We start from the raw sequence: 27,780 nt of genomic DNA on the forward strand, positions 1-27,780 counted from the left end.
CATTAAAGACATGACTTTCAGGCTCCACTGTAACGATTTGCAAAAGATTCACATTAGCATTCTGCTAGATAGTCATTCAAGGTCACCTAAGGTAAGCTACCAGCTGTCCATTTTGTCACTGCATAGTGCAGGAAAGTAGCTCAAATTATTCTACTTCATAGGTGCAGCAGAATTCTAATATGGAAATCCGAACTAACTTGGAGTAAATTATATTTTCTACAGTGTGATTCTTTTCAACAACTGATTTATCACAGTTGACCTTTTCTTATTTGATAATACTGAGGTTTTCAAACACACACTTTATGATCAAATGTTTCTATTTGTTTCATCATGAATAATGCAGACGAGTAGATCATAGGAGACTTTAAACACATCTTAGAAGTAGAATACATTGGTAAGCATTTGATTCTCTTACTGGCTGTGGTGAGCTGTCGTGCTGAACCTTGGGCTTCTGCACTACCTTCCACTGCAGGGAAGAGTTCCAACACTTTCCTTTTCACTTTTAGTTAACCACGGTTCTTTGTGTCATCTAAAGCCGGAAGTATGATTTAACATTAACTAGGGTTAGTTGGGGGACCTGGGTGGCACTATGGTCTAAACCACAGAGCCTAGGGCTTGCCGATCAGAAGGTTGGCGGTTCGAATCCCCATGATGGGGTGAGCTCCTGTTGCTTAGTCCCTGCTCCTGCCAACCTAGCAGTTCAAAAGCACGTCAAAGTGCAAGTACATAAATAGGTACTGCTCTGGCAGGAAGGTAAACAGCATTTCCATGCGCTGCTCTGGTTCGCCAGAAGCAGCTTAGTCATGCTGCCACATGACCCGGAAGCTGTCTGTGGAAAAACGCTGGCTCCCTCAAAAAGTAAAGCGAGATGAGTGCCGCAACCCCAGAGTTGTCCGTGACTGGACTTAACAGTCAGGGGTCCCTTTACCTTTACATCTAGGGTTAGTTGAAACCAGACAGTTTAAGCAACCATGGATTTAAGTTAGTTTTAAATTAACTATAATAAATGTCATCTACAGTTTGTCAGTTTGGATAACATGGTAAACAGCAGTTAACCAAATGCAGCAATGAAAGCTTCCATGAGGAAAGGGAAAGAGGGAGGTACTTGACTCAGAGACTTCCTGCAGCTTGTTCTCATTGTACCCGGCTCGTATGTGCTTCTCAAGGGCAAAAACTATGTGGTGTTGTCATTTCAACACACATTCTTTTTACTTCAAATTTGTTTATATCAAGCTATACAGTATTTTGTATAGTTACCCTGAACCAAAGCCCAGTTCCTCATTTGGTCATCTGGTTATTATAAATATATTTTTCAATGCTCGGGTTTTGAATCTATTCATTCAAAGCAGGTACAGAGCTTTTTAGCCTTTGCTTTCTGGGAAACCTTGATGGCATTTTCTCATTTAGTGCTGGCATTTTGTTTTTATTAATAATGGCCAAAATAAAAACAACCACCACCCAGTGGTTTATTTATGGTTGAGACAGTGGGATACATAGATTTAGTAATTAAAAGTCATTTCAATTCCTCTTTCTTTTGTACTCTAAAAACCCTGATTCCCCACACTTGTAGCATTGCATCACTTAAACAGTCTTGCCTGTGTTTTGCTGTTGAGAGATTTGTTCCATTAGAGCAAACCAAATAGGATATATAAATAACCATTGTAATAAGATAGACTCAGTCCATTTCAGAATGACATGTTCATCAGCCTTTGTGATCCATTGGAAATATGTGTTCTACTTTGTTTTCATTACACTGGCCTGGTGCGTATGTTAACACTCCTGTTTGCTTAACCATGGTTGAACAATTGTTAGTGGATCGTATTTACTTTCTTCTGGAATATGACTTCCATCCCATGACTGAATAAGTGTCAGTACTTACATTAACTGACATTAAGGCTAACCAGGGTTCCCCTTGGGCAGCTTTCCAGTTTGTTTCAAATCTTTAAGGAGCAACCTTGATTAGCCTAAGCTAATGTTGGAGTCAATTTGAGGCCCTCTAGATGCTGTGGGTTCACTCTTGCTTTCTGGACCATTTTTCTGGGAATCTTGGCCGTGTGTGTGTGTGTGTGGTCAGGGAGTGGGATGGCACAGAGAGTGAATAAGTTATGAGATTCTGCAGTGCTCCAGGCTCTGCCTACTTCTGACTCTGGTTCCATCTGTAGTTTCCTCTGACCCCCCCCCCCCTGACTCTGATGCCATGGACCCCTGCCATGCAAATCCCAACAGATTACCCTTGGTGTGGCCTCGATGGGGGGAAAAGTTACCCAACCCTGCAATGTAGAGTGCATACCTGCCAAGTTCCTGCCGGAAAAATAAGGGATCAGCAGACCGTCACCATTTTGGAACTGGGTAGAGCAGCACCAGAAGTCACTTCTGAGCGTGCTCCGCCCAGTTCCAAAATGGCCGCCGCGCCAGAAATCGCTTCTGCGCATGTCCAGAGACTCCAGAAATGCGCAGAAGGAGCCACCCCCCGGCCGGTAAGTAAACCGGGAAAAAACAAAAAAATCCATTTTTCTAGCTGGGAACGGCTGGAAAAACGGGGGTTTCCCGGGGAATACGGGAGACTTGGCAGCTATGGTAGAGTGGCTGAGAGGGAGGAATTTGAGCTATAGAGGCAAAGGATGTGTGAAGGAGCCCACAGTGGCTAAGCCACCAGGTATTTTAAAATGATGATTTTGGATTGGAAACCACCTAGGAACCACATGGAAAGTGGATATGCAGTTGGGAGAGTGAGGTTGTGTACATTGGAGCATACAGTATTGGTGTGATATTTCCCTTTTGTTTTACAATGGATCTCATTGAGAGCTTAGAATCATAGAAGAGTTGAAAGGCATTGTCCCAAAGATCGGCTAAGGAGCACAGACAAGAAAACCTCCTTGCTCCTTCTACCTTCTAGAGAGGGGAGATAACCTTTAGTAGTATGTGTCTTTGAGACGCCAAAGACAGAAATTCTTGCCTGCAATTTATAATTGTTGCTGATTTAAATGGTTGTACTAAACACATTTACCTAGAAGTGAATTTTGGGACTTGTAGCTTCCCATTAAAATCAACAGAATTTCCATGTAAAACCACAACACAGTTGTAAGCATGTTTACTCAGAAGTGTCCGTTCAATACTTCCAGGTTGCTGTGGAACGGAATGGTGGTGTGCTCTGTGTCGTCTGATTAAAAGACGACATGGTCCTTACTGACAGGGCACCGGGGGTGAGCGCCAGGGCTAGGTGCCCCCCCTGAAAAAAAACCCATGGATAAGTGGGAACTCCAGGGGTCCAGCAGAGGGAGAGAACTTGCCTTAACCCCAATCTTCCCATCGCTGGTGTGGTGAGGGGGGAGGGGAAGGGGCTTGAGTCCACTCACGGCTCCATCGCACCCTACAGCCGAAGCCACATACTGTCGCCGAAAGCAGTGGATCTTCCGATTAGAGGTAAAAAAAAAATTAAAGAAGAAATTAGGTGCAAATTAATTGATTTGGTAAAAACGGAAGCCAAAAAGGAAGTCAGCTTCCGATTTCTGCGGACAGGCTCTGCAAAGAACTCTTGTGAATGGGAGAGGAGTATGTTGTTGTTTAGTCGTTTAGTCATGTCCGACTCTTCGTGACCCCATGGACCAGAGTACGCCAGGCACTCCTGTCTTCCACTGCCTCCCACAGCTTGGTCAAACTCATGTTGGTAGCTTCGAGAACACTGTCCAACCATCTCGTCCTCTGTCGCCCCCTTCTCCTTGTGCCCTCAATCTTTCCCAGCATCAGGGTCTTTTCCAGGGAGTCTTCTCTTCTCATGATGTGGCCAAAGTATTTGAGCCTCAGCTTCAGGATCTGTCCCTCCAGTGAGCACTCAGGGCTGATTTCCTTAAGAAAGGATAGGTTTGATCGTCTTGCAGTCCATGGGACTCTCAAGAGTCTCCTCCAGCACCATAATTCAAAGGCATAAATTCTTTGGCGATCAGCCTTCTTTATGGTCCAGCTCTCACTTCCATACATCACTACTGGAGAGGAGTATAAGCAGCAGCTAATGGAGACTTTTTAGCAATTTGAAGTTTTAAGAGACTCTCTCTCTTTTGGATACATATTGGCCACAGTTGTGTCAGGTTGTCTTTCAGAGGGTAACTTTGGGATACAAGTTGACAGTCAGTGGAGATACAATTTGACAGATTGATATTTGGCAGAGTAGAAGGCAAAAAGACTTTCACATGAAGAGACTGGAAATACAGGCTCTAAAATTCTAAACCCTGGACCTTGGAGGCACAAAACCGAGGCTAAGCAGGATTAGATTTTCATGCTTAGCAAGTTTGAAGTCTGCATGATACATTTAAAACAGTGTCAAACCTCTACAAACATGCAGGGCATCCCTCCAATAATTTTGGAAACTGTAGTTCAGGCATCCCCAAACTTCGGCCCTCCAGATGTTTTGGACTACAATTCCCATCATCCCTGACCACTGGTCCTCTTAGCTAGGGATCATGGGAGTTGTAGGCCAAAAATCTGGAGTGCCGCAGTTTGGGGATGCCTGCTGTAGTTCGTTAGGGGCACTGCGACTTTTTAGGAGAGGTCTGTCCTCCTCACAGAGCTACAATCCCCAGATACCTGGAAGGAGGATTGATTGTTAAACCACTCTGAGAATTGTTGCTCTGTGAGGGGAACGGGAGTCTTCTAACAACTCTCAGCTCTCTTAGCAAACTACAACTCCCAGGATTATTTGTGGGAAGGCACAACTGTTTAAAGTGGTATGGCACTGCTTTTTTTACACTCTATTCTTGCACTCACAAATAAACTTTGGCATGAAAATGAATACAGTCATACCTCGGTTTAAGTACGCATCGATTTGAGTACTTTCAGTTTAAGTACTTCGCGGACCCGTCTGGAACGGATTAATCCACTTTCCATTACTTTCAATGGGAAAGTTTGCTTCAGGTAAAGTATGCTTCAGTTTAAGTACTCCGCGGACCGTCTGGAACGGATTAATCCATGTTCCTTTACTTTCAATGGGAAAGTTCGCTTCAGGTTAAGTACGCTTCAGGTTAAATACAGACTTCCGGAACCAATTGTGTACTTAAACCGAGGTACCACTGTACAGTTATAGAACCAGAGGTGTCAAAGGTATTTGCTGCCATAGCATTAATTGGTTTAAATCAAGAAAGTTAATTAACTGAAAAGCATTTAATTGGTTAACAGTTCAAATTTCAACAAAGTGTGCATACAATGGGACAATGCCTATTTCCCAGTCATAACCCTCTGGTAAAGCAGGGTTTATCTTGTTCTGAAGTCCCTGCCTAAAACCTGCCCCTCAGCTCTTGGCGAGACCAGTCAAATGCTTTATCTATAAGCTGTTTTCCTCCATGTTGATTTACAGTAGTGAGTGATAATGTATTTAAATGTAAAGGAACAAATTGCTTACATTAAGACATTTCCCTCAGACTGGGATCCGTAGGGTATGGGGGCATATTTGAAAAAAGCAGCAGCAGCTTATATTAGTCTAAAAATAAATAGCATCCCTTGCCAAAATAATTGTGGAGGCAAGTGGGAATGTAGCAGGCCTCAGGCAAGATCTTGTAATATTAGTACACTGTGGAGAGCTGCTGCTGCTAAGACTTCATTAAGTCTATATTTTACGAAAGTTGTAAATAAACTAAATATACAAAATGTTATATGGAAAGTTTAATGATATATTGTGGGGTGTAGCTCCTAAATAATTAAAACCAGCTGTACTTGCCCAAATGAATAGTTCTGCGTTCTGAGGCATAATTCAGTCACTGGGAGTCCTCAGATTTCATAAACTCTCTGTGGGTCTCTGGATTATTAGTGAGCATTTGCTATGCTAAAATGCACCTCCAGAGGGTTTTCATACAGTATGAGCAATTTTGGTTGTGGAGTCTTTTTCAAGATTAACGGACTCTTCATTCATGTGACATTTAGGCAACAGATGCTCATTTGACTGAAAAGGCTCATCAACTAGAAAGTACATCTGAACTTTTTTTTAAAAAAAATATATCAGTGGAGACCAGAGTTGCATGGGTTTGTGATAAGGAGGCTTGTCAGGCTGGTGCCTTCTTTTTAAGCCTTTAAATAAGTGGTGCAAACTTTTCCATGCCACCAAATCTATGCAGGCGATTAAGAAAACATCTTTCTGTAACAGACAATAGTTGATCTCTGATTTTAAATTCTTACCTTGTTTTGATTGCATTTGTGTATAGTTGGTGTAAATCACTAGTTTTTAATGAACAGCTGTATACAGACTTTTTAAATAAATAAATGATAGACGTTTTAATATTGTTTTAGGGACACTATGCTAGAATACATTCTGTTTATCTCTAAAGCAACTAAATGTGTTAATAGCCTGAAAGTAAATTGACCGATTAGGATCAGGAATGCAGAGCAAGGACATTAATGTAAATAGTTACTTCTAATGAATATACAGTGATTTTTTTAAAAAAACCTAATTAAAACTGTTATTTTGATTTTTATAGCACCCTATAAAAATGCCTGTCTTGAAACTGATATATGTGTGTGTGTGTGTGTGCACACTCACACATAATTTTTAGTAAAGATTTTATTGTCATCCAAAAAAAAAAAAGAATGACAGTATAGAGAGAGGGATATATTGGCTATACCCAAAACGCTGCCCATTGTTCAAAGTAAATTGAAAAAAAGGTGAAAACATATTTTCCGCATTAGTTTTCGGTTTATAGCAATTTTACATGTTCCGGGAAGCTGCAGCCAAGTGCAATTTTCAGAATTTCTTCTGGTTTGTAGAGCAACTCTTTTGAAGATCATGGGAATGTTATTTGAAAGTCCAGTTAGTATTTTCTCCCTAAGCACAGTGTATAAATATATGAGTTTGAATAGAGGAACATATGTACAGTATCCAGTGTTGCTAGATAGTGGATACTACATCTGCCAGTGATCTTCCTGGGACTAGGTATACATAAGTCTTACTGCACACACTAAAAAGCAAAGTTTTATCTTGAATGTGGTACCCTTCTTTCTGAATGATACACAGATACACCCACTTACAGGCAGCATTATTAAAGTGTGCAGTGGGTGATATTGATTCCCTAGTTTCCTAGATCAGGGGTTCCCAACAAAATTTTCTCGAGGACCCCTCATCGAGCCGCTATTGTGACAAGGACCCCCATTAATTCCTAATCCTAAATCTTAATTAATTAATTCCTAATCCTAAATCTTTGTTTTGCAAAGAGGCAGTGCGCGCCAAGGAGGAGGGAGGGGAATGGAGAAGACAGGGTACCTGCGCAGTAGCGCACAAATGAAGCCAACGCGCGCAAAGCATCTTGGGGAGGTGAGCGTTAGTAGAATGCGCGTGCTGCCTCTTTGCAAAACAGTAGTGTTTGTAAAGCGCCACCTAACGGCATACAGCAGAACTACTGCCTCTATCTAATTCTAGTTTTGCGCTAGACTCTGCTCATGCAGGAAGCGGCCAAAACAAAAAATCTGTTATCATACGAAATATATTTAATATATTTTTTTATTCTAATAGCATCTTGCGGACCCCTCTGGCATAGCTCGCAGACCCCTGGGGGTCCCCGGACCACCTGTTGGGAACCACTGTCCTAGATGAACAGCATGAGGGCCATTTAGAAAATGAATCGCAAAACCCATGAAATGGTTGTCTTGGTCTTTCAAGAATTCCCCCCCCCCCCCATGATAAGAAGGCCATAGAAAAGTTGCTCATAGGCATGTTTTGAATTCGGCATACTGAGGACTCGGTCATTTTAAGTGTACGTTCACCATATTTAAGAGGGCTGGGCATATTTTTGGAGTGTGTTGGTGTGTATCCTCTATAGATACCTCTGGAGAGCTTAATTTATGCAGCCTACTTGCTGACTGGTTGTGGTTCTCATATACTGAGACACCACTAGACATTTTTATAATTTTTTTCAAATATCTTCATTATGTTGATAAAATGGCTTTGATTTTATGAATAATACAGAATGTTTGTGCATCCATTCCTCTTCTCCCACCCACAGCTGTGGAAATTCCCTATACTCTTTACATAATCACTCTACTGTTGTATCTTAATAACTATGCAAAATGCAGATCTTGTTGTCCTGGTAGGCTAATAATAGTTGGTAGCCAATCAGAGTGCAAGAATGTCTATTATCATGGCAGTTATTACCTTGAAATCACACAGTGGTTAGTCACATTACTCTGATTACTGCAATTCCAAAGTCCTGATTGGCGCTTGCATTTAAAATCTATAACCATCCTAAAGAGAGACTGGTCTGGAGTTTCTTTTCTGAGTGGTAGGCAAATCCCAAATTATATATGAGGGGAAAATATACGAGGGAAAAATTAAGACCCCAAAGGCACTGAAATAAGATAAGTAATGACTGAACACAGAAATTGTCCAAAGTGTGCTGTTCCTGGTTTTCATTTTCTTTGCCTTGGTCTTTCTTCACTCCAACTAATTTGTCTCTCTCAAAGCCTTGACACTTGTATTTTACATAGAAACCTATTTTCTGTCCCCCAAAGGATTCCAAATTTCAAAATGTTTCCACAATTTAGGGTTCTTGCCCACAGTCATGGCACAGGAAGAAAAGAGACTGAAATGTGGCTGGGTGGCATAATAATAATAATAATAATAATAATAATAATAATAATAATAGGGGTTTACACTTTAATTTCAGGTACTTAAACAGTTCAGTAGCTAAAAGATAGTCAAACAAAATGTGGTGTTAGTCACATGTTTAAACATGCATAACCTGCCAGCTTTTATTTTGGAGAAAAGGTAGAGTTATTAGATGCCTATCTGGAAAATGCTTCTGATCAGAAAATGAAGCATTTTCAGATCCAGTTTTCTGCTGAAAATTGATTCCTCCTGGCTGAGTTTACCAGCCAAGTATTATTTCCTTATGTCCTCTGCCTTCCTCGATGGGTATGCATCCTAAAACACCTCTGTTCTTATCTAGAACATTTTCTAGCAGCCTTCCAACATAGAAAGTTTGGGGGATACACAATCAATTTCTATAAATTTCTATAAATTATCTCATTCACAAGTTCGTTGAATGTTAAGAGAGCAGAATGCAACTCCTTGCATTTCAATTGCCAGGGGGTGGGATGGGAATCAAATGAAATATGGAAACATGTGCCTGTGCCATTTCTCTCAGCAGCTTTCCCCAAGTCTCTGGGCTATTCAGGAGACCTGACCTTTGCAAATTTTTATGTGGAACAGAAAGACTTAAAGCTAGTATTATAACTATGAAGAATTTAAACCATGACCAAAAAACGGAGAGAGATAGGCTCAAAAGAAGTGGATGGCATTTGAATATGTAATGCATTTAAAAATAATAGCTGTGCAATTTGAGATAGATTGGGAATTTGGAAAACGAGTGAGTTGCCATTGGGTTTTATCTTTTTCCTAACTTTTACAGTGTCTGATTAAAATCTCTTTTTTTCCAGCCATGCTGTGGATGAAGTAACAACGGAGGCATTAAAATATGCAGAACAACTTCCTGTAGCACAAATAATACATCAGGTATGCTGCTTTATTTCTTTTGTTAATGCTCAAGAATACGTAAGGTATTTAGTTTTGGCAATAGAACACTTTTGGTAATCTTACTAGTTTATATTCTATTTAATATTTAATTGTACAAGGGCATATATTTCTATTTGGATAGCAATTTATTATTCAGAGCACAACAAGAGGCTAAGCAATCTGTACCCTGTAGACTCCAGCTTGTGTTGGAAACTTGAATAACTACTGGTTTTTGTGATCCGTTTTATTAAGAAAGGTTTGCATCTTGCTGACTTGCTTCCTCAAGCAATGTACATCTGTACTCTTTGCTGTTATCAAGACTTAACAGGAAAATGGTCTCTGAACTTAGATGTGAGTAAGTCTCCAACTTGAGTACTTTTAATCTGCTCTCAGTTCAGTTGCTGTCACTGCAAAAATGAGTGTCTTGCGTGTAGGTATTTCATCCTAGTTGCTACCACAGTTAACTGCTACCCAGCTAGGCCAAATACCGCTGCTGCCATCTAAATGGCCCATTATCTACAGCTGTGGCTTTCAGATGCAGCTGCCTTTGAACATGGATAGATCAACAGGGAAAAAAATGGAAGTCCACCAAGCGTCAAAGTTGCTTGGCATTTCCTCTGGGTATTAATTATTATTGTAAGTCTGTTTCCAAATATCTTTGTCAATCAAAGTGGCTTCCTGCCGTTGAATTTGCTCGCTGGAGGCAATGCCAGCTTTAGCTTAAAGGAAACAAGGGCTTTATTTTAAAACTTTCAAGTGTACAGGCCTTTTCTGCAAGATGTTAAACCCAAAGGAAATTTAAAACTTTAGGCTGAAATCTGCACCTCCGGGAAGAATATCTGATGTGTTCAGAACATGGAAGATTGGAAATCAGGACCAGTTTGTATGTCAGGAACTCCCTTGGTGTTGTCAGAGCTTCAAATGACCCAGCAGCCTGCAAATGTCACATTTAAAATTCTGTCTTCATGCCTGACTCTCGGCATAAATGAATTAAACAGCAGAGCAGGCAGTAAGTCAATATGTTCTTAACAGTGAGAGTGAGCAATGAAACAGTTTGAGGATTGTTTGGAATAGGTAAATAGGAACTGCACAGAACAGTTCACCTAAAGGAATATCTGATACAGGAAACAGAATTAACCTTTAAGATGGTTGACCAGATGAAATGTCACAGTAATATTTTTACAGCACAAAGAAAGTAATACAGCCCCAGTGGGTTCCGTTTGGCTGCTTTGTGCCATATTGCGATGGAATACTTCACTGAACAGAATCAGAAACGTGGTTTTCATGCATTTTGACCATTTCCTCGAGCAAAACCCTTACTCAGATTACATACAATCTTGCCAAAATTGTCTAATTTGACCTTCTTGCTTGGGTATTTTAGCCCAGTCCAATATAAAACTAATACAAAGTTAAATATTATAAAAGTAAACCTTTATAAAATAGCTGCTGGCTGAAATTGTGCCGGGTTAATTGATGGTGAGGTTCATGGTGGCTCCACACCTGGAATCCCTCCATGCTGAGATTTGTCTGCCTCTTCATTCTACTTTTTAAGGAAGCAGATCAATGCACCCTTCTAGCAGGATTTTGAAGGTGGGGTGAATAATTTTTAGATGGTTTCTTATAGCCAGCTTTTTTTTTTAAAAAAAAAAGATCAACAATTTGATGCTTCCTTTCCTCCTCTTTTCTGTGTATTACAGCTATGGAATTGCTCTTACTGTATTTGATTTGTATTTTATTGTATTGTTTCATATTTCTATCAGTGTAAACCTCTCTGGGGTTACTGGCGACGGTTGGTTCATAGAGTTAATAAATAAGCTCAAAATGATTGAACGGAAGCCCATTTTCAGTGCACTGCCAAGCTTACCTTTTGTGTGGGATTGTGGCCTCCAAATAACCACTTTTTCCATTTAGGCCCCTTTTTGTCATAACATTTTAACACTTGGAAAGTGACACTGCAGCTGGGTCTATGGTGAAATCATTAGCAAGCATACTTTTCTATTAAATCTGTACTGTGTTTGTTGTAAAAATCCATTATGGATCATTATTTCTAAGGTTTCCTCTGTCAAGTAAAGAACAGCTTTTGGGGCCAAACTCAGTTCTAAGCCACATAGCTGCCAAGTTTTCCCTTTTCTCGTGAGGAAGCCTATTCAGCATAAGGGGAAATCCCTTAAAAAAAGGGACAACTTGGCAGCTATGCTAAGCCATAGCAAATATGTCTTTGACAAAACAAGAATTCCTATAATTTTATTTTTAATTATAGGAATTCCTATAATTCCCTATATTTTAATACTTGATTTAAATTTATTTGATATTAATATTTTAAATGTTTTTATTGGCTTTCACTTTTCATATTTAACAACTACCCCCCCCATCAAATTCCCAGACAAATATTGTTTACTTTTTGCTTTATGTAAACACAGTAGTATGATAGAAGCTGGTAGCAAGTTCAGTTCAGTTCAGGTAAAAATTTTAAAACATCTCTTCTCAGTAACCTTGATATTGGGGAGACTCCATTTGAGGACATTCTTTAAAATGAAGCTGTAATTAAGTCAGTGGCCTTGCTCAGCTGTTGGGTTGTATTTTCCTTAAATGTAATCTGATAACATCTGTGACCTTCTAATATAACATCACTAGAAATTGGGAGGAAATAATTTTATTGATGAAGGGAATGTTTTAATCAGTGTCAGGTCTACTAATTTTATTTTAATTTAAACCTCTAATAAATGGCAGTTATATATCAGTATAAAATCCCTTTTTTGTGGTAGTGAGTTCAGGTTGCGGTAGATGGGTTACTGAAAGATCTATTTGGCAAATCTGTGGTGCATTCTTATCCCGCATTGATTTGCCCATGTCACCCTTCCTTCCCCCATTTTTAAACCCTTCATTGTCATTGGAAATCCATTAATAGGAACTCCTCTAGTTTTCTTTTTAAATCAGGAATGGGGAACCTATGACCCTCCAGATGTTGCTGAACTACAACTCTCATGAACCATAGTAAACATGGCCAATTATTGTAGTTCAGTAACATCTGTAGGGCCAAAGACATCCATCCCCGTCCCTGTCCATGCCCCTCCTGGCAACTTGTTTTGAACAAATAACAGTCATGGGGTGAGCAAGTGACATTGGTTGTACTGGGGCACTGGAAATTGAGACTTTTTGCTGCCACTGTTTTCTGATTGCTCTCCTAGGCTACAGTTTTCCCAGGAAAACAGGGCCAGGGGTGGGAAAAGACTCTTCTTCCCAAGTGTCTCAGGGCAGCAGATTTGGGGTTATAGATTGCTTCCATTTTGGAAAATGTAACTAGGGTGATGATAGCCCTTAAGCAAAACTGGATGATGTATTTACTATAAGCATACAAGGGAATGTGTTTCTGGGAAGCTCTGCTCCAGCCTTGGTCCATGCAGAGAAGCAGTGCTTGATCTTCTCTTTCTTTGCCTCTTGGTTCAGACCTGCAACTCATGCATCTAATTACCTGCTAAATGGGGCTTGCTTCTGAATTGACATGTATAGGATCACAGTGTGAAGCATATTACTATTCTGCTTTAGAGTGTAAACTTATCTTCGTATCATTGTGCATGTCTGTCTACATTCAAATGATGTCCTGAAGCAAAGTAACTCTGTTGGCACCTTAACAACTTGCTTTCAATATTTTAGGTGGTGGGCTATTATTTTAATAGAAGATCTTCCTCACTAAGAAATTAGGATAGGATTTCTGGGCATGGAATGCCTGTCTCCTAAGACTGAAGCACATGAATGGGAAGTGATGTCCATCAGCCTTGCATGAATGCATTAGTACTTGCCACTTTAACCTTGTCAGCATTTGCTGGGTTCATCTGCTGGGAAGCCTGCATGAGCGGTACAACTCGGTGACTGGATTTACTTACAATTGGAGATTGGTGGGAGAGAGAGAGAGAGAGAGAGAGAGAGAGAGAGAGAACAGAAACAGATTTCTAAAAGAAATTATATCATGACATTTCTTAACAGAGGTTAATTTGCCTTAAAGATAATCAGCCTCTCTTTCAATGCCTGAATTGGGAATCAAGATTTTAGGTTTTTCTAGGGGTGGGGTGGGGAATAGTCACACTTTCTTCCCACTTTGTTAATCACCAACACAGATGGGTCCGAATACATTTGTTTACACATTAATAGGTTCGTTTCACTTCAATTTGTTGAAAATAAAATGGTGATTAGCACACTATAGATTTTTTATTCCTCTCTTATAAAATCAGTTAAGGGTGTTTAAAACTTTAATCAAGCATGCAAAGAGCTTAATGAGTGAACAAAAGCCGTACAGGTTTCAGCTAGATGGAAGCACTGATACGCTTTGGTTACAACAGTTAACCTGGAGGTAAAATGCTTTGGAAAAACTGATAAAATCCCCTGAAGAATTCAAACATCAGTGAATGAGAAATCTTATTCTACATTAGACATGATTTTAAAGTAACAACTGCTAAATATTTGCCAGCACAATGTTAGCGTGCTTCCCCCCTCCCACCTCACCAAGCATACTTCTTTTCCTAGAAACTTGCATGCTGTGAGATATTTTGCTTAAAACCATTTATATGCTGCCTTTTATAAATGATTTCAAGGTACTGGCCCCCATCCAGCCCATTACTGAACAAGGTCCAGCCTTTCCAAATCCTCACGTGACTAGGAAAAATAGAACTGAGTTCTGCCAACATGCTGGTGACTTTTTACTCCAAATCCCCAGCTGATCTCTCCCAAGAGTTTCATGTGATGTGGAGAACCCACCAGTGGCGATCCAGCCCACCACCACCCCTTACTTAAAGAAAAAAAAGTAATTAAAATTTTGCACAGCACTCCAGTCAAAGTACTGACAGAAGTAGTTGCAGTCACTAATACATTGTGGGGCAGAGGCATTCTAGGCTCATAAAGATTGAGGCTTCAGCCTCTTGGTGCTTCTCTGCTTTGCTCAACAGCCCTTACCTGTCCTTGTGGCTTGGCCTGGTAACCCTACAGGGGGACAGGTCACTGGGAAACATTAGGTACAGGCAGTGCTAATCACAAGAGAAGTGTCAGGCTTCCTTGCAGCACCAAGACTAGGCATGGAGCTTGCTAGATCCCTTCCCTCCTTCAACCTGATGCTGGCCCTGAAGTCATTAAGGAACTGAATGATTCACACAAATGGAGGGTGGATTTGGTAAAGGAATGTATGAACAGACAGCTTGTTGTTATCTCTCTAAACCATGGTTTGTTATACATTGCGCTTAATAGATTTACCTCTGTTAACACGGGGACTGATAGGCCTGTGCGTTTGGGGAACCAATGTGAAACTGCCACCGACAGGGTTTCGAAAACATGCTCCCTAAAAACGATATTTAGCTGGAGACAAATCAAGCAGTCCCTCTCTCTCTCTCTCTCTCTCTCTCTGTGTGTGTGTGTGTGTGTGTGTGTGTGGTCCCAAGGAACGTGTACCTACACAAAGTTTATAGAAAAGGAATAATTTATTATAAAGCATTAAGGGTATTTTTAACATATGTTTAAAGTACTGGGCAATCATAAAACAGCATCCCAACACAATCACACCTTTAAAGAGTAAGAGTTCTAAACTAAAAGGGGTGGTAGCACTGATGGTAGAGATTGTTGCAAAGTTCTCTGCATCCCCAGGATCTGGCTAGCATGAAGGTCAGGCATAGATAAATCAACTATGGGACTGTACATAAGATCAAGGAAGGAGGATTGTTTCTCATGGTCTTTTGCTTTACCCACTCCACATACTTTGGCCACAATACTTTGGCCACCTCATGAGAAGAGAAGAATCCTTGGAAAAGACCCTGATGTTGGGAAAGATTGAGTGCACAAGGAGAAGGGGACGACAGAGGACGAGATGGTTGGACAGTGTTCTCAGAGCTACGAACATGAGTTTGACCAAACTGCAGGAGGCAGTGCAAGACAGGAGTGCCTGGCGTGCTATGGTCCATGGGGTCACGAAGAGTCAGACACGACTAAACGACTAAACAACAACAACACTCCACATACACCCTTTATTTCGTGGGCGTAGCCAAGGGGGGGCAGCTTCCCCTCCTAGATCAAATAAAACAATAGAAATACTTAACTGAACCATCACGACAGTTCTGCCCCCTCCCCCACAAAAGTCCTGCCGCCCCAACAAAAATCCTGGCTACACCCATGCTCTAATTCACCCCTGCACACAAACTAGAGGTAACAACAAAGGCCTCGTAACACTTTTCTCTTTTTACTTTCATTAATTGGAGCTAAATGGTAGAGCATTCCTTCCTGGGAATCAGCTCACGCAGAACTGCCCCCCTCCATGTAGCTGGAACAAAATCTTCCCATTGGCACAATTGGGGACTATTCCCTCTAAGCGTTCTAGCTGCATGTTGGGGATGGGGAGATAGGGTGATTTTACTTTGATCACGCTGGAGAGGAAAGAGATAAGTTTCTCCAGCCCACACACACTGCATTCTTGGTAATGACCCCTCATTAATTGATCCTGTAATAATTAACTATCTTAATTACTGTAATTAGTACCGGTAAATGTAAAGAGGAACTGTAGTTATGCACACTGTATCTAAGCACATCCTGTGGGGTGCTTGGTTGGCTCCAGAGCCTCAGACTGGATTAATGCAGGCCCCTGTCAGATTAGATCAGGCATGTGAAAACTGCGGCCCTCCAGATGTTTTGGCCTACAACTCCCATGATCCCTAGCTAGCAGGACCAGTGGTTGGGGAAGATGGGAATTGTAGTCCAAAACATCTGGAGGGCCGCAGGTTTGACATGCCTGGATTAGATGATAGCTCCCAGGCTTGAATGTACAAAGACTGAGCTGCTCTGGAGTTTTGGGCCGAATGGAGTTGGACAAATAGGTGTCTGCTCCATCGCTCAGTTCTTTCATCTCTTTTCTCAGCTTCTGTCTGCTGATCTTGTTTTCTTCCCTTTCTCCAAAGAGTTGGCTCCATCTGTATGCCTGAAGGACAGCTTGTGGAAATAGCCACTCAGGTGATTGGTCTAGTCGTGTCAAATTTTCAAGCTCACAAAAGATTGGAGTTACTATTCAGTGAAAAGAATACATTGCCTGCCAGAATTGCTGATTGCTCACATATAGTTTTCCCGATTTCAAGGTGGTGTCCTTGCTTGAAGAACTGTCACTGATTTTTTTCCTGTGTTCATGAAATTATCTAATCTGTCCTCAGGAACTTTTGATTGCTCCAGTGTGAATCATAACCATATTGGATGAGAGCCAATCCTCCCTTACAGTACTTGTTTAGATTTTGCTTTAGGAACAAGCTCTCACCCTGTCTGTTTCTGTTTTACTTTCTTAGTTCATATTAGCTTAGTTTATATTACTATTTCTGCCCCTGAATGTAACTCTTTTCCTCCCAGATATTTTTTTGAGGCATGCTCTGAACATTCGCAGCCAGTTCTTGACCTTCCATTGTTAAGCACATGATATGTGCTTTCTGACCCCTTTAGGACAGTAATTTCTTCAGTTCGTGTACCTTTGGTATTCTATATTATTCTGCTTTTGGATGGATCCCCTGTCAAACTCTTGCCACTTGGCAAGGCCCCTTTCATCTTTCAAAAAGCTCTGATCCTGAAAAGAATGCCCTCAATTACAGTTCTCATTGCTTGCTGTTTACATTTTCATAATGCAAACCTGTGAATTCAGCAAAGACTGTTGTGAGATGTACACCATGCAAATCAGATGTTGTTAGGAAATAGTCAGCACAAGAGTTTCAGTGACATTTCATCTCAAGAGCTACCTTTACCCATCTCAGTCTAGCGCTAGCCAGTTAATTGGATCATCTTCAGAGGCCCTTTTACATGTCTCTCCACTGTCTGAACTGTAGAAGACAGGGCCTTCTCCACAGCGACATTAAGATTATGGAAAAGTTCCACAATCTATATTAGGGCAATACCTTTATTAGGCCAATGAAAATGTCACAAAATCCGTGTGTAAGCTTGATTTCACTAGAGCTCTTCATTACTGGATGGTAAACAGAGCAGGAATGGAGAAAATCAGCTGATAATGAAGCAATGAGGTTTACATTTGGTCACAGACATAAGAGGGAATGTGGGAGGAGGTAGCAGAGATTTGAATGAGGTGCTGTGTGAGTTTCAGGAAAGAAGGCGCAAATGATAAATACTCCATATTTGAAAATATAAAATCTGTTGCATAGCTCTTTCTAGGTTGCATAGCTCTTTCTCAGTTATAAAGTGATGGAACTCTGTTCCAGCGGGGTAACCTGTGGTCCCCTGATGTTGCTATACTCCAGCTCCAATTAGCCATAGCCAGTATAGCCAGTGATCAGGGATGATGAGAGATATAGTCTACCAAAATCTGAAAGGCCATAGTTTTCTCATCTCTACTCAGTTGTGAGCATTTGCTCCCATCATCCTGATTTCTGTCTTGAGACTAAGATGGTGCTATTCCCGAGGGCCTTTGGTTGTGAAATAAGATGTTCTTCAGCTCCTTAATTTTAGCTATCTGTTGGTAGTCTGTACCTTTTACCTGATAGCCATTTAATTCTAAATTATGGTTGAATGTTTTTATCCCTTGTAGGTTAAAGGACCTTTTCGACATAAAATGCTAAGTCACAGTTTGTTTAATGAATTCTGAGTTGCTATGCAGATGGGCAAAACTAGCCATGGGTTGTTTCTCTGGTGTTTAATTTGCTTTCTGTTTGCTCTTGTATCATGCCTTTGTAGTTTGACCACCCTACCCCAGATATTCACCAGTCAAAGCATGGTTAAAGGGTTCACTCATAAAGCCGAGCCACGGTTAAAACAAACACATGCTTACAATTCAACCCATAGTTTCAGATTGTGGTACGTTGACAGTTAAGCTGTGGGCAGGGTTCAAACATAATGCTAGCCATGGTTTAATAAACCACGGTTTACTGTTATGTACAAACTAGGCCATGGTGAATGGACAAATGGTATACAAATAGTATAAATGAATACATTAAATTGTGTAGTTATGTAAATGAGGAAAGGACATATGAAAATTCCTTTAGCCATTTCACTTCTAATCATGGGACAAAACAGTCTCCTGGAGCTTTCGTTCGGGGGGGGGGGAATACAAGGATAATTTGGCAACATATGAAAGTTTTTTTTAAAAAAAATTCTTAATCTTCAGTCGATGAACAAATTGTTCTAGGTTTTATTGGATTTTATTATTGTAGGGTAAAATTAAGAAAAGAAAATAGCTTGTTTACTTGAGATTTTAAAGTACAACGAGGAGGAAAGAAACATACAAATGAACAATTGCCCCAGTGTTGTTCATAAAATATGTTTTTTCCTACTTCTGTGTCTTGAGATGAGCACTTTGGTTTTATTGCTTTCTTTTATGTTGGCATTGTTGGGCCTTTTATTTTTCTCATCTCTCTAATGTATGGGCACATAGCTACTTATGTGCCCAGGAGCAGCAAGTGTCATTATGCCAAATTCTGCCAATTCGTGTCAGTTCTGTAGACACAAACTATCTAAGGGAATTACTACTACATATGAGAGAAAGAGAAGGGAGGTGCCAGAGAGACAATATCTGTGTGCAGAATCAAGCGGAAGTTCTGATCATATTGTTCCTACCGGTAGTATATTTTGAAGCATCAAAAATGATAAAAATATATATTTTATTATCCCCGAGTAGCATTCATTTCAGAGAGATAAATAATTTTATAATGGTGTAAGTTTAGACATATTATTTATATATGTACCCTCCCAAGTAGTGATAATTTCTATTATCTAATAATTTTTTATAGTGGCTACAGTTTATATTGTATATATTTTAAATTGTATATTGGATTGTTTGATGTTAAATGTGTGTGCTGGTCGAGAACCGTAACAATAAATTAACTAACTAACTCCCTGTGTACTACTCACGTTGAGGATCATTAACATTTAACATTTATTACAACCCAATCCTACAGGTGTACCTATATGACTAGTAGCAGAGCTAAAGGTGACATAACCCATTAACAGAATCTCATGCTTTCATTGGGGGATAAGCGTTGCTTTTGGTTATTATTTCTTCATTAAGTGTTGTGGTAGAAAGGGATTTATTTTCTTGTTCCACTTTTAATGGAAATTCCAGATTGGTGGTGATTCCAAGTTAGTGTTATTCCCATCCACCCCCCACCCTGCTACCTTTCCTTTACAAACAAATCAGACTTCAAGTTTATTTCTAGAAGTTCAACTAGGCTTAGCATTTATATCTAGAAAGTGTTTCCTCTTTGCTCTGCTAAGCGTAGTGATAACTGGGTGTCAGGTCATGAGGTTGGATGTACACTGCCTTTGTGCTCATCTCTCTATAGCCCAAAGACAAACAGAAACTGACACAAGCAAAGTAGCCACTTAATGTTTATCTCTCATCACATGATCCCATCCCCTTTAATTAGAAATTTTCTCTAGAGGCTTCTATTGAGTTCAGTTACTGAAACTTTCCAGGTTGTCTCTTCCCACCCCAGAAGTGTACAATAACTATATTTTATCATGGACACATCCTTTGATTAACAATAGGGTAGGCGGATTAGCATATAAACAAGGGGTTCTTGACTTGTTAAGAGATGGGCAGGGTAGTCCAAACCCTGAACAGTTATTCATGTACAGTCATACTTTGGTTTAAGTACGCTTCGGTTTGAGTACTTTCAGTTTAAGTACTCCGCGGACCCACCTGGAACGGATTAATCCACTTTCCATTACTTTCAATGGGAAAGTTCGCTTCAGGTTAAGTGCGCTTCAGTTTAAGTACGGACTTCCAGAACCAATTACACTCATACTTCAGGTTAAGTACACTTCAGGTTGAGTACTCTGCGGACCCGCCTGGAACGGATTAATCCACTTTCCATTACTTTCAATGGGAAAGTTCGCTTTAGGTTAAGTATGTTTCAGGTTAAGTACAGACTTCTGGAACCAATTGTGTACTTAAACCGAGGTACCACTGTATCATAATGTCTGTAATGGGTTGTATTCAATTGCCCTAGTTCAGGGCAGCAGTCACTCTGATTCTTAAATAAAACATAATTTGTAGTACTATTGACAAGCTGCAAGGAAATGCTTAAGCGCATTGCTTTATGGCATTGATCAGCGCTTGAGGTATATATATTTCAAGTAAGATAGGATGACTTTGCTTGGACTTTTCCAGCTACCTAGAGAGGTCACAAGTGCAAAAAACATTGGATGCATTCCTCATCCATCATCTGCAGGTCATGCACTCCCAGGTTATATTGTTGTCGGTCTTCCTGTTCTGTTGTCTTCCTTGGTACCAAAGAAATTCAAGTGTACATTGAGGATGACAAGCTAGCTCTCTAATGTAGCTTGTGCTATAGGGCATCAATCAATGTCAGTCACCAGTTGTTACTCTCAGTGTGGGAGGGCTTCTATGTTATTGTTGCTATGGAAAATATTTGCTTTTGCAAGTTACAGTTCATAGTAATAGTTAGATTAGTGCATTTGCCACTTAACATATGAATCCCAGGGTGTATACACAAGTGTTTGATGCATTTAAAAGTTTTTGGCTACTGAGCCTAGCATTATCAAGGTAGTTTTGAAGGTAGTTCCATTTTTTGCAAGGTGTTCGGTCTGTCTGATCTCGTTCCATGACCAGTTAAGTTCCTCTGGAACTCTAGGAACTAAAATTTCCAGGCTGTCTTGAAGGACGCTGAGGCAGATGAACTTAATTTAAACTTTTTCACTGCTACCATTCTTCAAGAATGAGAGGTGATACTTCTTGTAGAAGCATGTTTTACCTTACCTGATCAACCTATTTCAAAGATTTTCAAAGCTAGATCAGGTGTCAACCTTACTGCCTAGTGCTGTTAGATTATACTGATATTATTCTCTACATTTCAGATTATCTCTCAGCTTTCTTTATTATGAATAAGACCCAAACTGTGTGTTTCCATTCAGATATGTGTAACTTTCTCCTGACTGAAGCTGTTTTCCACTCAATCCCCACAACCTCTTTTTCTGCTTTTGGAGGAGCAAATATCTTCCTCCCCTGATGCCACCCAGAAAGGGGGGGGGGGAGATATTGAATAGCCGGCAGGGAGGGTTAAATACATCAGAATTTAACTCACATTTTTCATAAACTGCTTTTCAGGGGGGGGGGGGAGAAAAAAGTTGCAAGCATTTCTGTTGAACATCTAGTTCACCTGTCAGTCACATCTCAAGATTCTACTTCCCAAGTTAAGCTACATGAGCTTCATTTTCCTCTCCTGTATCCCATGAGGAGTGTTTTTTCTTTCCTCATTCTTTTATCCATCCCTGAAGTAGGCCATAGACTCAGCACAAACTCCCCAGTCTGTTGGGACTAGATCACCAAGCTTTTAAAAGCTTTTATTTAACTAACCCTATTCAAATTTCCAAAAACTTTCCATTACAAGAAAATGGCATACACTATACCGGTACTTGATGTCTGGGAAATTCTATTAAAAATAAGGTTTCCTGGAAACCTCATTTTAAATAATCTTAAGTAGACTTTGTTATAAAGGTAAAGGGGCCCCTGACCATCAGGTCCAGTCGTGTCCGACTCTGGGGTTGCGGCGCTCATCTCGCTCTATAGGCCGAGGGAGCCGACGTTTGTCCGCAGGCAGCTTCCAGGTCATGTGGCCAGCATGACAAAGCTGCTTCTGGCGAACCAGAGCAGCGCATGGAAACGCCGTTTACCTTCTCGCCGGAGCGGTCCCTATTTATCTTCTTGCACTTTGATGTGCTTTTGAACTGCTAGGTGGGCAGGAGCTGGGACCGAGCAACGGGAGCTCACCCCGTCACAGGGATTCGAACTGCCAACCTTCTGATTAGCAAGCCCTAGACTTTGTTATATGTTACCATAAAATTGGAGTTAAAGCATGGTAATTTCTCTTGTGTGTGTGTGTGTGTGTGTGTGTGTGTGTGTGTGTGTGTGTGTGTATAGTCATTAATTTTACAACCAAATGACCTTGTAGGTTTGATTATCATTCTATCATCAATGTAAGGTTCTGGCTTCAGCCACTCGCGATTTTAAATCGGCAGAACTGCACCATGGTTGACACCTACAATTCAGTAAGGATGTTTGTTCTGTAATGCTATAATAATTCTATGACATTTAATATATATTCCAGCACTTAGTGTTTCATGGAAAAACAACTTTGTACACTAGAAATCTCTGGCAGTAACCTACATGCTCTAAAAGCTTGAAGACTGAGTTTTGGAGCAAACTCCCCTACCCCCGCAATGATATAGTATGGCTCTGGGAAAAAAAAGCAAAATAGTAATTTAAAAAGAGAGTGCCTCTAAGTATGTCCAGAAGGCCTTTTCTTCACAGCACTGGGTAATCTCTACTGGCTCACATGCACCTCAGATTAGAAACATAGCATTTCGTCAAACTGCAGCTTCCAGGCAGATTGGGGCTCTGGCATCTCTGTAAGTAAAAATGAATCACTGCGCATTGCCTAAGAAACTGCTAGTGCTGTCATGTCTTCAGAGTACAATGAGGTATAGCTAAAGTTAATGTGAGTTTCTGAGATTTCCCCCTCCTGCCCTTTCTTCTTCCTGCCTTTTAAGACCTTTCCCCCCTGCTTATTATGTTGAGAAGTGGCTCGGAGTAATACTGATTGCTGAAATATTTAGGTCTGCAGCTACTTTGACTTAGCTATTAATTTATTTAAGTATTTATACACTGCCCTTTCAAAAAACACCAGGTAGGTGTTCAGCAATATAACAAGAAAGCTAAACAATCAGAAGCAGTGTAAGGCAATTCTTTAAACCGCTGGCTACTAAAGAACATTTTAAACAGCTGCTTAGGTCTATGACAGCAGGCTTGAGGTGTTTTGGTGCAATACCTGGCAGGTATTGTATGCATAGTCTGCTGTAGTAAAACTTTACCCATCAAGCGTATAATTTACTTCCTTCCTCCCCACTTTATTCTTTGCTCCTCTGAGACTCATTATGCTACATTTGTCCACATTCATCTGCGTTTGTCATTTGTTAGCTCAAGCTTTTGCTTAACTGTTCTCAAAGTCTCTGCATCTGTCTGCAGAATTGCTTCTCATTTATTTGCTGTTTCTTCATATTTTGAATCAGAATAGTGAATACTATTTAGGTCACTCCAGCGAGTTGTTTCCTGTGGGAATATGAGGAATAGGTTTCCTGGTGCATAATAGTATGCAAATAATGTCCTCCTAAATCGCACAGGAATAGACTCAAATATATGTGCCAGTGTTAATGACCTTAATAGCTTTGACAGCTTCTTAATATACCATGTGCTGTTGTAAGCATGGCATTGGAGAGATATATGCCCAGCGTAGCTGAAGGCACAGGAATCGTATTTCAAAATTTATTTAATACTGAGAATTTAGTATGTCAGCAGCATACTGTACTCAGTACAGAAGTGTTAAAGCCAGCAGTTGGTCTGATTTACCTCACTAGCATAAACCACAGGAATAACATTAGGCACCAATAATAATGGTGAAGATACCTACCACATTAGCTTAGAGCACTTTAGTTGGCTTTTCTGCTGGTGTTCTCCCATGAATGGAGATTAGATTTTTTTTTTAAAAAAAGCCACCTGATAATGATATTTTACACTATTTTTCTAATGTTTGAAGTTGGTTTTCTTTTTTAAAGTTATCCTTAGAAAGCAATTTTAGACTTGTTGTTCTCTTTCAAAATTCAGGCCACTGCTGTTATGTTTTGCAAAGCCTTGCTACCAGTGGGCTTTCCCCAAACTTCATTTTCTTCACATTAACTTACATTTCTGCTGAACAAGGATTATACTAAATGCAAATACATTTCAGGGAGTTAGACCTACCACCAAATAAAATTTGCATAGCTAAAAAGAGATTTGACTTCCTCCTCTCGTTGACACCCTTGAACCCTACACTAGAGATACATGATATATTTTTTAAAATTGCCCCAAATGTGGCAGTGATGAACTGGGGTGAAATGGTTTCCTCCCCCCGCTTAAGCAACAGAATGTTGAGAATGCCAAATGCAATGTGATAATTTCTTATTTTTTTCTTAGTTATTCAGATATTTTTAAATATTTTCTCCTAGAACAAATTTAATTGATGGTTGTTCTTTCCCCATAGTCCAACACACACAAAAAATGTTAGTTTGAATGCACTACAGGGTTTTCAGGCTAAGTAGGTGTGCTAATTAAGTAGTTGACATTTTTCATATCATGGTGAGAAAATTTGCCTAATGGCTTAGAATAATATACTGCAGAACAGATTTATCCTATTGTTAATTATATCTATTTACAGATATCAGTATGAGGTGTACACAAATTAAACACAGAGTGCCTTTTAAAAAGTATTTATTCTGGAATTGTCACCTGCATTACTGCAGTTCCCTTTTGCAGTTTCTGTTAATTGTTCAGCCCTGCAGAAAGGGTTTGTGGAAATATTCTTTAAGTATTTTTATTCGCTCTTTTAAAAAATAATAATAAGGGCATTTGAGAGAAACTCACATGTGAGCGAAGTGAATTCCAGATAAATTAGGGGCTCATGTTGATAGTGTTGGGAGAACAGACCCTTAATGCTATAGATTCAGATTTTAATACAGACCTGATTCAGACATGATGAGAAGCCACACTTTCCTACTATATGGACATATTGGGATGAGTCTCAGGCTCATCTTCCCCTCTTGCCATCTTTCACATGTCAGAGGAGATCAGTGCTTCCAATTTTAAACCACACTTCCCAATGACATTTGAATTAAAGGAACTGTGGCTTGTTTAAACCAGGGGTGGGGAACCTGTGACTGCCCAGATATTGCTGAATTCCAACCCCCATGATTCTTGACCATGGGTCATGCTGGTGTCATGATGCTAGGGTTTGACTCCCCTTACTTTGAGGTGTGAGGCCAAGGATTCAGAGTGGAAGGGGGAATTGGCTCCAGGGCTGGTGCAAAGAACCTAACTTACTGTAAGCACTTTGGTAAGAAGGGCATAATGAGCCATTGCCCATCCAGCCCTCCTCTGACTTCCATCTCAGAAGCCTCAGTGCAACTGGAATCTCACCTGCTCTATAGGATTAACGTCTGCTGGAGAAACTATGGCTTGTTTAAAATCCATCGTTTGAAGGAGGCACATGAGCCAGACGTTCTGTGTTCTGCATATGGTGCATGTAACTGTATACCGAAGGGGATGGGCAGAGAAGCAACTACACATGTCGTTCCTATATTTACAGTGAAACTGAATGCACACATGAATGTCTTGCCTAGAGGCAATTTGGAGGCTCCAGGGGAACAGTTACTTTCATGACTGCCATAATTTCCCATGTAGTAAATGCCAGCATATTTTCTTATTCCTCTCCAAAAACAGTTTTTGACCTTGAGATGTAGAAATATAGCCTGAATCTGCATACTAGACTTCTTTCTTTATCCTGTAAACAAACAGAAAGTGCCAAGCTTCATCTTATCGCTGGTGTGATCCTCATTACCGTGTTTCTCATATTTTAAGGCATCCCTACAAAATAAGGCATGGCAGGATTTTACTGAGGTGGAAAAATATAAGGCATACCTCGAAAATAAGCCGTACCGGGTGGTGGGAGCAAGTCTGTGGCAAAGAAGGGTTGCTGCTGCCGCGTTAACCCCCAGAACCCGGCTGCAGCCTTTGCGCACCACGTGCGGACACCCGGGACCTGGCTGTAGCCTCAGCGCGCAGCGCGCGCAGCCCCAAAACCCGGCTGTAGCCTCAGTGCGTGCAGCCCCAAAACCCGGCTGCAGCCTTTGTGCACCGCACGCGGACACCCGGGACCTGGCTGCAGCCTCAGCGCGCGCAGCGCGCGCAGCCCCAGAACCCGGCTGCAGCCTTTGCCTGTCGTGTGCGCAGCCCCAGGACCCGGCTGCAGCCTTTGCCTGCTGTGTGCGCAGCCCCAGGACCCAGCTGCAGCCTTTGCCTGCCGCGCCCGAAGACTCGGTGGGAGCAGGTCTGTGGTCTGTACAGATACCGGTACCGGTACTTAATTAAAAAAATAAGACATCCCTTGAAAATAAGCCATGCTGTGTTTTTTTCAGGAAAAAATAAATATAAGACATGTCTTATAATATGAGAAACACGGTACATAGCTAGCGTATAGCTGATTTGACATATTGATAAATAAATTGTTCCCAAGGCCCAAGAATTCCAAACTGCATCATGGAAGTCCTCGGGCTTCAGTATTCTCTCTCAGACAAGAGCCCACATATTTTCTCAAGCAAACCATGCTGGTGTTAATGATGTTCTCTTCCTTCTTCTTAGTATCTAGTATTCATAGCGTTTTGTTTCTCATTCACGGCTCTGTGTCAATCAGGTTTCCCCAACTTGGTTCCCTCCAGATGTTACGGATTACAGCTCATTTTGTCTCTGGCCACTGGCTTTTCTGGCTGGGACTGATGACAGTTGTGGCCCAAAACATCTGGGGGACAGACAGCAAGTTGGAGAAGGCTGATGTAAACAGTAATTTGTAGTGGTGGGGTGCTTTTGCTTTTGCTAATGTTCTCTAGTTTATAATGCCTTCATTTGTCCCAAGGGCAGGCCAAAACAGTAAAATATAATTGTTACCTACAGACCTATATTGATGAGAGAGAATACTGCTGTCATATAGGGTGTGTGCATGTGTGTCGCCGTATATTTGATTTATATTTTACCTATTTAATTGAGAAATCATTAGAATTGCTGTTCTGGCATTTTACTTTGCAAGATACTATTATCGAAGTGCAGAGTAGTTCCAAGTAGAGACATGCATTAATCACACTTTAACCATCATGTAATGTTAATGAGATGGTATTCTGGCAACTTTCCTGTTGTTGTTTACCCTTCTATGGTCTCCTGTAAGGCTGTGGTCATGTGACACACAGGCCCATCTTGACAGAGTTGATGAATAGAGAGGGAGAGAGATATTGGCAGGCTGCTCACCAGGGCTGCTTCCTCTAGCATTGTTTTCCTAAATAATTCAGAAAGGCTGGTGTTTTCATCAAATTATTTCTGTTTTCAGAATGAATAGGAATGAGGAAATGAATAGAGATGGGTGCAGTTGAGAGCCTGTGTTGTAGAACAGGCAGAATAACATTGTTTATTGCATAAATGTCCCCAGATTTATGCCATGTTAACCTCGTTTGGTTTTTCCCTTTTTTTTGCTTGGTGCTTTTCTGTTGATCCTGAGGGGTCTATATTTGCTTAAGTAGACAGTGAATTTGTACCCAACGAGTACATAATTGCTAGACATTCCACATTGTACTCCTGAGATGTCTTTTCTTTCAGACATGAAGAGACATAATTACTGTTAGCGCAAGCCCCTTGGTGGGCATAAGATACCACATAGGAGAGGTGTCATTGATTTCTATATTTT

The 27,780-nt window shown here is 40.6% G+C and overlaps 1 protein-coding gene across 4 annotated transcripts in view; it reads left to right on the forward strand.

Annotated features, from left to right (window-relative positions):
- PIGK (phosphatidylinositol glycan anchor biosynthesis class K) overlaps nt 1–27,780 on the forward strand; it is a 113,570-nt gene that overhangs the window by 62,907 nt on the left and 22,883 nt on the right. For all 4 annotated transcript variants that reach the window (XM_060276807.1, XM_035121512.2, XM_060276806.1 and 1 more), the window contains exon 10: nt 9,412–9,487. In XM_060276807.1, the coding sequence (XP_060132790.1) occupies nt 9,412–9,487 (76 nt within the window). The remainder of the gene's footprint in view (nt 1–9,411; nt 9,488–27,780) is intronic.

The sequence above is a fragment of the Zootoca vivipara genome, chromosome 7 (assembly GCF_963506605.1).
Source record: "Zootoca vivipara chromosome 7, rZooViv1.1, whole genome shotgun sequence".
Taxonomy (NCBI): domain Eukaryota; kingdom Metazoa; phylum Chordata; class Lepidosauria; order Squamata; family Lacertidae; genus Zootoca; species Zootoca vivipara.